The 12,500-nt window shown below is 39.4% G+C and overlaps 1 protein-coding gene across 1 annotated transcript in view; it reads left to right on the plus strand.

Moving 5' to 3' along the window:
* The first annotated feature begins 2,193 nt into the window (after positions 1 to 2,193).
* LOC119581017 overlaps positions 2,194 to 12,500 on the plus strand; it is an 11,069-nt gene continuing 762 nt past the window's right edge. The window contains 16 exon segments of the mRNA XM_037929288.1: positions 2,194 to 2,502; positions 4,710 to 4,844; positions 5,200 to 5,380; positions 5,583 to 5,711; positions 6,026 to 6,207; positions 6,404 to 6,532; positions 6,749 to 6,904; positions 6,989 to 7,107; positions 7,737 to 7,842; positions 8,093 to 8,220; positions 8,988 to 9,189; positions 10,163 to 10,333; positions 10,495 to 10,636; positions 11,253 to 11,474; positions 11,989 to 12,119; positions 12,213 to 12,500. The exon segment at positions 12,213 to 12,500 is cut by the window's right edge and continues 762 nt beyond it. Of these exon segments, the coding sequence (XP_037785216.1) occupies positions 4,710 to 4,844; positions 5,200 to 5,380; positions 5,583 to 5,711; positions 6,026 to 6,207; positions 6,404 to 6,532; positions 6,749 to 6,904; positions 6,989 to 7,107; positions 7,737 to 7,842; positions 8,093 to 8,220; positions 8,988 to 9,189; positions 10,163 to 10,333; positions 10,495 to 10,636; positions 11,253 to 11,474; positions 11,989 to 12,119; positions 12,213 to 12,386 (2,307 nt within the window). The 5' untranslated portion in view covers positions 2,194 to 2,502 and the 3' untranslated portion in view covers positions 12,387 to 12,500.

Consider the following 12,500-nt stretch of genomic DNA (forward strand, 5'->3'; position numbering starts at 1 on the left):
CACACACACACACACAGAGGAGAGAAAGAGAGAGAGAGAGAGGGGGGGGGGGCAAGAGAGAAAGATAGAGAGGAGAGAGATAGAAAGAGAAACACAGATTGATTGATTGATTATTTAAAATTATCTGCCGCGTCAACAGCTAAGGTCATTAGCGGCGAATACCTTGTTAAATAGAAATATTAAAATGTTTAAAACTTTAAAAATCTATCAATAGATATCTTATAAATAACAATACACAAATTAAAAATCAAATCATAAAAGAGAAACATAGAGAGTCTCTGGACAAGTCGAGCGTCCTTTGTTGATACTTAAGTCTACTGTGGAGCGAGGTGTTCGATAGTTTTTCCATGAGGGTTAATGACGTCATCAGCCAAAGCCCAACGCATTGGAGTTTGTATTCTATCAAAGATGGCCTTACACATTTTATATATTCAACAATTTTTTTTTTTAATTTCTAGGTAGCTAGCTACCATAGCTTCCCTTCCCCTCCTTAACCTAAGGAATCCTCCTCCTCCTCCCCCTTTAGTTCATCTTACCGACATCCATAGATTTGTTGTCACTGCATCAGCTGTGGAGCCGTGCGGTGCCATTTGTATATTCAAATAGAGAAAATCGCAGTAATTATGTAGAAAGCGGATCCATTAAACGTTCGGCAATAAATCAGAATGGGCCTCCAAAGTCTGAGGCGAGGAGTGTCCCGAACGCGCAAGGAGTGTCTTTAAAACTACAATGCAAGTTCACACAAATTTGAAGATAATTCTGCATAGAATAGAGTAGAAAAATCTTTGAAGATCCTTTTGACTTATTGTCAAACATTAATTTAGTCGTTTTTTTAAACATTTTACTGACATTTTCTATTCACGTCCGCAAGTTTTTAATTTTGTCCATACGCTACGGACTGTCTTTAATTTGTTCTTATGCAAATTTTCTTTTGTTGAAGATTATTCCACTTTGGAAATAATAAGAAAAGCTTCGAGTATTCTTCTGACAAATCAAGCGTTAACTGAGCCGTCTCATATATTTTTATTGCTGTATTTTATATAAAAAAAAAATACAAATATAACTGATGCAATGCCAATAAGCGTAGGATGCCACATCACATTTAGTTATACTTAATAAACGTAATATTACCCTTGTGATAAAAGTAAGATTTATTGCCATATTTACCTTATCGTTTTATCAATAATAGGGTTTATTTATTACGCTATAATTATGTGCTACATTACCATGTTTTGTTTCCAGTAGGTGTGTTTTTATATGTATAACACATTATATTAGAAAAAAAACACCTGCATACATTTGAAGGTGCTAGTATAATTACTAATTAAACCATATATGCGCTATTTTGAGTAATATAAAAGTATTAATTTCATTTATCTGTTGATATTCTTATATGGGGTACCGCGCCTGCCAGAGACAGTTAAATTTTATCTCAAAATTGTCTAAGAAAGGTCGTGGATACCGCTCCAGCATCCTCACTGTGACCAGGTTGGTACTAAGAGGCTTTGGGGGTTTAGAAGCACAGGGGTGAGGGGGGCTTCGCTTCCTGATTTTGGGCTCTACTCTTCAAAATCTGTTATTGTTGAATTTTTGGGAAGTTCTTTTAAGATCTGGCTACATCGTTGACGATTGTGATGCTCACCGATTAGTTTCGTGGTACCAGTCTTGCGTAATTTCATCTGTTTTTGCCTGAATGCATTATATATATGGACTATCTTTGTACTAAATCTAACTGGACTGCGGCTATGATGGTATCACTGTCTACAAGTTATTAAAATTTTCCCGACTTCTGACCCGAATCCATTTCTGTGTATCAATCCTCACTCGTCCTGCCTTGTTTGCTATATTCTTAAATTGCACACACATTACATGTTCTTAAAAGCTCCACATAAGAAGGAAGCATCATTGATATTTTAAAGACGATTTAACATATATGATATCGTTGTTGAATATGCCATTTGGAATAAGTCATATTCAGCATAATGATATAATATAGTATAACATATAACATAAAGTAATATTTAGTATATATGTATTCCAATACATTTTCATGAGTATATATGTTTGTAGGATTGCTTTCACAGTAGTAGTTCTGTAGAATTATATGCATTGAATAAATTTAAATAGCATACGTAACAGTAAATAGGGTAGGTTACCAACCGCGGAGGGTTATGTCACAACTGCCCTCTCAAAAAAAAAAAAAAACGCGGAAGGATACACGCGGGAACCCAGGCTGAATGGCGACTGACCTCTACGACACGTCACCAAGAATTCAGCAGTACGTACCGTGACACCACACTGTCTACAACCCTTGCCCGTCTTCCGCAAGTGTCCGTGCTGCCCTCCGTGACCTATTTCCCGTTGCGGAAGAATAAAGATAAAACCGCCACGGACTTTCCCACAACCCATATTGTGAAGTCCTCACACTGTGCTCGAGGCGGCAGGAGCGAGAAGGTCCTCTCCGCTGTGGTCGCGTGTTTCGGTTCTCTGACTTGGGATAAGGTGCGTAATCGTTAAAAATTGACACGTCTTTTTTTGTATTTGTATATTCTGTATATAGATATTTTGTATCTATAGTATTCACGCAAGTACTTCTGACGGGAGTCGAAGGGCAAGAAATTGGTACTATGGTGTAAATAAAGAAAATGTAACACACACACACACACTCACACACACACACACACACACACACACACACACACACACACACACACACACACACACACACACACACACACACACACACACACACACACACATTTTTATGTATTGTGTGTGCGTGTATGTGTGCGTGCGTGCGTACGTGCGTGCGTAGTGTATATACGTACGTATAATATATATATATATATATATATATATATATATATATATATATATATATATATATATATATATATATATATATATATATATATATATAATATATATATATATATATAATATATAATATATGATAATATATATATATATATAATTATAATAATAATAATAATAATTCGAGACCAATGAAAACAGAACGCAATAACTTATACTTACGATAGGCATTTGTTTTAATCAACAAAAGGCTTGCGAAGATTATGACATGCATTCTGTGACCTCTAAAACAGATCCATTACTAAAAGGAAGGGGATCCATAGCTAACAGACATACCTAGGACATCTATAGAAACATAATTCTAAGTGATACTGCAACCAAAAGCGTTTCTTATCACCAAAACAACGGCAGTGTTTCCAATTCGTCAGATAATGTATGTATGTATGTATATATTATATATATATATATATATATATATATATATATATATATATATATATATATATATATATATATATATATATATATATATATATATATATATATATATATATATATTATTTACATCAGTTATTGTTTTAAGAAAAAAAAAATCGCTAAGATTATCATAGATATATTTTCTCTACATAAATGCCCCACTATTCAAGACTGGAATAGAAGCGGTCATTAGCAACTTTAAAAGATTATTTTAACTGGTGTTCGCGTGACTAGACCATATTCCCTGAAAAAAATATTACGTGATGATTTCTAAATGTTAGAACTTAGAATATGTACGCTTGCTTTCAGCAGACAAATGTAAGTAACATTAATCTGTTATATTTTATTACTGCATTAATGCAGACTTTGGCAAATGGATTTAACAGCGACAATATTTGATAACAGAATGATTTATTTGCATTTAATTATCTCGACTACGGATAGTCTGACTTGTTATTTCATAAATATTTCGCTTATTTTCTCTCGCTCACAGCACAATATTTTTCATCTCGCTCTCCTTGCTTTCACTTAAAGTCCTAATGTTGCCAGAACTCGAGAAGTGACGGTGCATTTCTCGTCAGGAATTCACTTTCTCGTCTATGAAATAATTCTTTAAATATATACCATGCATGTTTACCCATGAATAATTATTTTATTCATGTGGGGTTCGTTTTCTGAAATAACCACTCAACAAGACCGATCCCTGCGTTATGCAAATCTAATACATTCGACAATGCAAGAGGAGAATGAGCGCGGCAGTGCAACAGAGGATGAATGTAACGAGCTGTAATGATGAATATATCCTCTTTGGACGTCTATTAACTGGGTTCCAATTGGGCACCGACGGGACCTTAATGGGGTTTCTGCTGCAGGTGCTCTGACCAACAGCCAGCTATAGGAGTGCACAAGCATAAATGTATTTATACATACGCACGCGTGCACACACAAATACATTAGCTTTTTTGTCTACCTAGATATTTATCTGTATATATGTGCATCTCAACCTACACACACTATACTCCCAACTCCCTCTGGTCAGTCACACACCATAGTCATTGGCTCGGCACCGCCTCAAGCAGTCAAGAGTGCATTATTTAATCAGCTTAAATTAATACTGAAAACCCAGTGTCCATTGCATCATGTATTATTTTTAGTAACAACGCATGGTTGCTTTCGCTCGCAGATGAAGTGCGGCAAAGACTAATAATTCCTGTTCTCTATAATCAATTACGATTTTTTCCTATTTATCTATTCATTTGTGTTTTTTCCTTTCTCCTATAAGTTAGAAGTGTGTGATGAAATGTTCATTAAGTAGATACTAAGGATATACACTACACTTTTCTGTTACCCTACATCATTAGACATAACTTTTTTTTGTTTCTCACTCTTACTTATATACCACTATATTTGTTTTGCAGATGAAGAAGTGGGGTAAAGGAGAGTTCTGGGGCGTCGGCTCTGACTACGACCCCGACTGGATTCTGACGGAGGGGCAGAAGAAGCTGCGCGACGACCTCATAGAGCTGTGCAGGACCAAGATCAGGCCGCAAGCTGTAAGTTCAGGCAAACACTGCGACGAGACGCTGGTTTAAAGAAGAGAGTCTATTCTTAATTACCAAGTAAAGTTAAGAGCCGGGTGGAGATCAAATTTGTGCATTGGCTGTCTGTATAACGCACTCTAAGGATAATTTAGGATATTTTTATTGCATTATCCATATTAAGATTTTAAAGAACGATCATATTTATTTTAGTAGTACTGCAATAATCATATTCGTTTATTTAAATATCATTTTTCTTTTATCTAAATTATGGACGAAGTATAAAAGTCTTCATATAAATCAGTAAATAAATAAATGCATATATCATATATCTGCTACCAATCACAACTAAAATCTTTCCTGTTTTCAGTCCAAGTGCGACCGTAATTATACTTTTCCCCGAGAATCCATGAACGCCATGTCTGAACTTGGTCTGCTGGGTCTAATTGTCCCCAAGGAACTGGGAGGCCTTGGAGAGAACCACGTGTGTTCTGCCATGGTAAGCGAGACCATTGCCCGCTACGGCTGCCCCTCCACCGCCATGGTGTACAGTGAGTATGATAAGCTGTTTATTGAATGTAGGACACGGGAAGTTCTTTATTTTCAACTTCCCCCCCCCCCCAGGTTTTCTGTGTTCGACTAATTAAGCAGCTGGTTTAGAAACTCTGCAGTATCTTTAAATATACATCTTAAGGTTCTCGACACCTAATAAGGAAAAAGCCGCAAGAGTTAAAAAAAAATCTTTCTCCGCAGCCATGCACACATCCGCAGTAGCCACCCTGCTCTTCCGTTACCATGACAACCCACATATCCAAGACCTCCTTCGACGCCTTGACAAGGATAAGCTAGTAGGAACTCTCTCCTATTCTGATCCAGCGACTGGTACGTGTCACTGATGCTAATTCTCAGGGTTTGTAATTAATATCTTGTTTGTAAAGTTCGGGAAATGCCTTGTTTTCGTTATCATCACTTAATATCTAGTACACTTGCAGGTAAGGACATGGCTCCTAATTACAGGACTCGATTTGCTTGCCTTGATAAAAACAAATGAAGGTGTTTTATCTCTTGAAAAAAAAATGTCGATTTGAATACGGAACATCACAAGATTAATACCAACAACACGTTTCTTCTTCTTCATATTTGTCCAATCCCTCAAAAGTCTTCCTTAGTTCACAGTCTTGCTCTTCCTTTCTCAGGGGGTCACTTCTGGTACCCATTGTCTTCGAAGGCGAAGGTCCTGGACGAGAACATGGTGCGGCTCTTCAAGTACGGCTCGTGGGCGACAAGCAGCGGCCACGCTGACTGGTACACCATCCAGACCGTGAGTCCTGACTTCGGGGGAGACTTCTCCAACCTGTCTTGCTTCTTGGTCTACAAGGTGGGTTCTGGGGACGAGAAGAGATGTCGAGTGTGTATAAACATCGAGCATCTGGTAAAAATATCGAAGGAATAGAAACATAAATAAAAAAAAAAAATTATAACTGGTTGTTGCACAGGGCGTGTAAATTTGTCTGCAAATATCTTTTCACGTCAGGTTCAGGTATTTGGTAACTTAAGAGGTCTTATTCCCCTAGGACGAAATCCGAGCCAACACCGAAGACTGGGACGCCTTGGGCATGCACGGCAACATGTCCGGCCCGCTCATCATCGAGGGCAAGTTCTCCATCGAAAGAATGATTGGCCCTCCTGGAGATGGCCGGAAGGTCCGTGGAAATTATTATATTTTTTCGCGGGGTTGATAAAAAAAATATTTCCTAAACCTTGATGTTTCCATTTTTAATGTGTTAGCGGAAGCCTCTACCAATCATGAGCGTTAACCGAGGTATTAATTCTATATAGGTAGCTCTCATTCTTTAAAAATGGCGTATCTTTTTTTATAATGAGAGTCGTATCGGATTCTAAAGTTCTCGTTTTCCCAGAGCAACGACGAGTGCGTGGCTCCCATCTTCTCCCTGAATTCGACGTCAGTGTGGAACGGAATCTCCCTGGCGTGCATGGACGTGTCCAAAAGACACGTGACCCGCAAAGCACACGCTGACGTGGGGATGCGGGTATGCGACTACCCAACCATCCAGGTGAGTATTTTGACCACGAGTTCCGTGAGTATCTGGGTCGCCTGTGTGAAATGGGATGATTTATATAGCTAATGTCTCTTCCAGGATTATTTTGGCGAGTGCATGAGTCACACGAATTCGTCACGAACGTTTCTGTTCAGCCTGGCGCAAGCCCTCGACAACGCCACCAACAACGGTGACTGGAGAATTCACACCGTCTGCAGGTGAGTGGCCTCTGCCTTCGGACGCGAATGCAGCGAAAATGACGCTCTTCCTTTCATAAGAGTTTGGTTGGGCTGTGGGAAATGAGTGTTTGTTATAATCATTTGCTCAGATGAGTGCGAGTGCATACACACACGCGCACGCACACGCACATGCACACACACACACACACACACACACACACACACACACACACACACACACACACACACACACACACACACACACACACACACACACACACAACACACACACACACACACACACACACACACACACACCACACACACACACACACACACACACACACACACACACACATGCCGTTATCATTATCACCATTATACAAATGCCCATAATTCACCAAAGAAAATGTTGAAACCTAATCCACTGATCTTAGCACAAACATTAAACGAAAGAACTCAGAAGGTATCAACCAACACTATCCTCATATAAATACACATACACACACACACACACACACACACACACACACACACACACACACACACACACACACACACACACACACAAATGTGTGTGTGTGTGTCTATATGCTGATACTGTTTGGAGAATTCGAATGGCCCCGAATCTCCCGCCGCAAGATTTAATCAATATTTATACATTTCAGGTCAAAGTTTGCACACTGGCTATTCCAAGCAAAGTTCATTGCTGCCAAGAACGTGTCCAAAGTTGGCGATAAGATGCTTCACGCCTGCGGAGGGTCCGGGTACAAGGCAAGTGAATAAAAGTCTTTTAGAACAAATGGACTCAGGGCGAACTTAGAATACTAGTAACTTTTTTTGCTATATTTACTTGTGCATGTGGATATTGAATAATTGAGAGCTAAGAGTATAAACACAACTAACATAGGTATCAAATTATTAGTTTAGATTATGATAACTATTCCCATAGCTTAAAAAACACACAAAAAATATAATATCTGAAATTTGAGCTTTTTTTCCTCTCTACTGTCCCCCCTGGTAGACTGACCTTGGCTTGGAGCGGTTACTGCGCGACGGGAAGGCGGGCTGGGTCATGGCGGTGTCAAACGAGGTCACGAGACAGATGGTGGGGAGGACAGTGCTCGAGGGACTTAACGTTCTCGATATCTGGTGAGGACCTTTGCCCTCGCTGCTTATCAGAGAGATGAAGGATACCACGCGTTTTTTTTCGTTCTTTCGGCAACCCAGGTCATTTCTTTGAGGGTAATGATCCAGGTTCTACGTTCAAAATTCCAGAGTGAAGATGCATTATTTCAAAACAGCCAGATTATCCTGTAGTGCTAAACGAATAAAATTAAATATCTTTCATGTGTATATATTTGTGTGTATGTAAATACATGCATTTGTGTGTGTATATATATATATATATATATATATATATATATATATATATATATATATATATATATATATATGTGTGTGTGTGTGTATGTATGTATGGATATATATGAATGGTAAAACACTCTTCCGTGTTGATACTATGGTAGAAAAACCCACAATGCAATGTGTGTATATGGTGTGTGTGTGTGGACACACACACACACACACACACACACACACATAAAAATAAAAAATATATATATATATATATATATATATATATATATATATATATATATATATATGTATACATCTGAATGATTTGATCTAGTTTTTGCATTGTGGGTTTTTCTATAAGTATATATATATATATATATATATATATATATATATATATATATATATATATATATATATGTGTGTGTGTGTGTGTGTGTGTGTGTGTGTGTGTGTGTGTGTGTGTGTGTGTGTGTGTGTGTATATATACATATAATACATATATATATGTTTGTGTGTGTGTGTGTGTGCATATATCTGAATGATTTGAATTCCGTTAGGGACCAGAAACCGAACGAGAGAACCATCCACCACGAAATCAAGAAAATGAACTTCGAGGAGCGCAAGAAGCTGGCCGCGGCGCTTCTAGAAGACGTCGCGACCGAGGAGAAGGGCGAAGCGAAGCACCCGTTCCAAGACACTGACTTTGACAACCCTTTCAACACGTGTGCTCCCGCGGCCTAACGGCAAGGCAAGAGAAGCGTTGTATCCTGTTTTGAAAGGGCTGAGATAAGGGGAGTCAAACTCATGGCCTAATGTGTCCCTCACGCGCAGAGTGACGAGAAGAATCATTATCCTGCGTTATGATTACTATGAAGAAAAGTGATGTCATACATTTTATTACAATTTCTGACATTTAAAATCTAATAAATCAAATAAACTTTACGGAAAGGTACGTATATATCAGACAGCTTTAATCCTAGAGCTAGTATGGTCCTTTGTCGGCTCATACCTGAAATGAAGTAGTTCGCGAAAGGTTTAGAGTTTGGCATCCCTGGCTTTTTTGTTACTGGTGGTAGTGATCATGATCATCATGTGGTTTTGATGATATAGTTCGTTGTATTAACTGTTAACTAGTTGTATTATCTGTTAACTACTATAATTACTACTATATCATCATCATCATTAGTAGTAGTAGTAGTATCATTATCTTTATTATCATCATCATCATCTTTATTATTATCATTACAATTATCATTATTCATTACTATGAATTTTATCATCACCAGCATCTTATATATCATGAATATTGTCAATATTATCATTTGATTCTCAGAGCTAACTGATGTGGAAGTAGTAATGAAGTATGATAGAACATTTGCCTAATTCATTAACGAAACGGATATACATAAGAAGACGACAAACGGAAGGGAAAAGGAGAAAGGAAAGAAGGAAATAGAGAAAAGGAAGGATGGGGGAGGAGAAGGGAATAGAGGTGGGAGAATAAACATGAAAAAGAGGAGGAGAAGGAGAAGGAAAGAAAACAAAGAAGAGGGTGAGTGAAGGGCAGACTTAGAGAGAAACAGAAGGAGAAAAAAATAGATGGGTCCAAAGAGAGAGACTATGTTTAGACAAGCATATGACCAGCACCGGAAGACGCACACCATTGTTATTATGACACCTAATCCACTGATCTTAACATTAAGCATTAAACCAAAGAACCCTTATCACCCAGGTCCTCAAGACAGACGACGGGGAAGAGCACGGACCTGCCCTGAACCCTGACACTTGGGTGCCACTCACCCTAAAGTGCCAGAGTCCAGTCAGCGATAAAATGTCCGCATTCGACTTCGCTCTTCCGAAGCCTACCGATCACACAGGATGCTTCACCGGCCAGTATGTGAAGGTAAGTGACTTATGTGAACGGGAAAGCGTCATAGACACAGAGAGAGAGAGAGAGAGAGAGAGAGAGAGAGAGAGAGAGAGAGAGAGAGAGAGAGAGAGAGAGAGCACTTTAGCTAGAAAAAAAATGAGCTGCCACTTTACACTCGTTTCTCAACACAACAGGTTCGCGTGAACCTCAAGGGCAACGAGCAAGAGCGCTACTTCTCGCCCGTGTCGCGTCCTGACGACTTCGGCCGCATCGAACTCGTGCTCAGGTTCGAGTCTCAGGGCCTCATGTCTCAGCACTTCAAGGCTCTCAAGCCAGGTGAGTCTTTCCGCCCTGCACCGTACTTTCCGCGCTGCACCGGAAGGGAACCAGTTTGGCATGTTGCACATGGTTGTGGCGGATACGTACAGTGGCCAGGGGAGGGGCAGCTACTTCAGAGTGTGCCCTCCCAACTTTGAGAGTTCTTCAAATTGTAATTGCAGTACACAAACCGCTACTGTGTCCGTAAATTGCTCAGCCCACTTCAACAAACAATGGGTTAATGGAAATACAGCTCTAAGTTATATGATTTCATTACCTGACATGTGTAACTTAAAGTTATATATATATATATAATATATATATATATATATATATATATATATATATATATATATATATATATATATATATATATATAACACACACACACACACACACACACACACACACACACACACACACACACACACACACACAAAAAAAAAAACAACACAAAAACACACATATATATATATATATATATTATATTGTGTTTGTGGTGTGTGTGTGTGTGTGTGTGTGTGTGTGTGTGTGTGTGTGTGTGTGTGTGTGTGTGTGTGTGTGTGTGCTCCTCCGTCGTAAAGCAGTCAAAGACTATGATTGTGCATATAAAGGCAATAACTGATCATTCCAGGAGACCAGGTGGAGTTCCAGGGCCCTTGCGGAGGCTTCGAGTACGAGGCGAACCAGCTGGACGAGGTGACGCTCCTGGCCTCGGGCGGAGGCATCACCCCCGGCATGCAGCTCATCCGCGCCGTCATGCACAACCCCGACGACAGGACCAAGATCAAGCTCCTCTACTTCTCCGAGAATTACGACGAGATCCTGTACCGCGAAGAACTTGATGATTATGCAGGTGATTTGTCGTGACTGAGCTGTATATGTGAATCATAGCTAGTCTGTCGATGTTAAAGGCTGTAATAGATAATGAAGAGATCGCTATCCTCACCTTATAAACAGTAAACACTCCCATTAAGACCGAAATAAAAAAAAGATTGCTCAGCATACTTTTGGCCTCATCAATATTTTCCTTAGGATCATATAATTTCATCGATGTATAAAGATACAATGAAGTTTGTAAGGAAGGATATGGATTCTCTTCCTACTATTTCAACTTTCCTATGTTATATCTAGCACGTTCGCTCTGAATGTCGCAATATCTTCCTGAAAGGGTAACAAAGCCAGTTCCCCGTTTTTTGTCGAGATTGATACCTTTCAGACTGAATTGTCTGTCTAACACTACACGGTATCTCCTTCTCAGATACTATGTGAAGACTGAAATCAGGTTTACCGTAATCATGAGATGAGAGGGAAGAAGAAAATAACAAAAAAGCTTAGTTGCAATGCTAATAGTTTATCTTTCTCCCCAGCTAAGGATTCTCGACTGGAGATGGTGCACACGCTGGGAGAGTCGCCTGAGGACTGGGATGGCGAGGAAGGCTTCATCGACACGCAGATGATCGACAAGCACGTGACCAAACCCAATGGCATTAAACAGAAGGCAAGTTTTCTTCAAACTGACGTAAAAAAAATATTTGACTCGTTTTACGCTCCCATGCTTTTTAATTATCTATTTCAATGTGTTCGTTTACAGATCATCATGTGTGGAGGCCCTACTATGACCATCTCGTGCCTCCACTCCCTGCGGTCCCTCGGCTTCCCCTCCGACGCCATCTTCATCTACGGGCAGTTCGGCACCGAACACGTGAGGAAGGTCTACGGCAGGAACGTCCAGCTCTCCGGCCACCGCTGCGACAGTGTCCTCTGAAAAAGGCGATCTCTCCGAGGTTTCAAAGAATGTCCCAAAGTATTAGCGTTTGGGGAAGCGAGAGAGCACGGACTGATTAACTAACGGACTGATAAAGTTCTTCACTAACTTTTT

The sequence above is a fragment of the Penaeus monodon genome, chromosome 2 (genome assembly GCF_015228065.2).
Source record: "Penaeus monodon isolate SGIC_2016 chromosome 2, NSTDA_Pmon_1, whole genome shotgun sequence".
NCBI lineage: Eukaryota > Metazoa > Arthropoda > Malacostraca > Decapoda > Penaeidae > Penaeus > Penaeus monodon.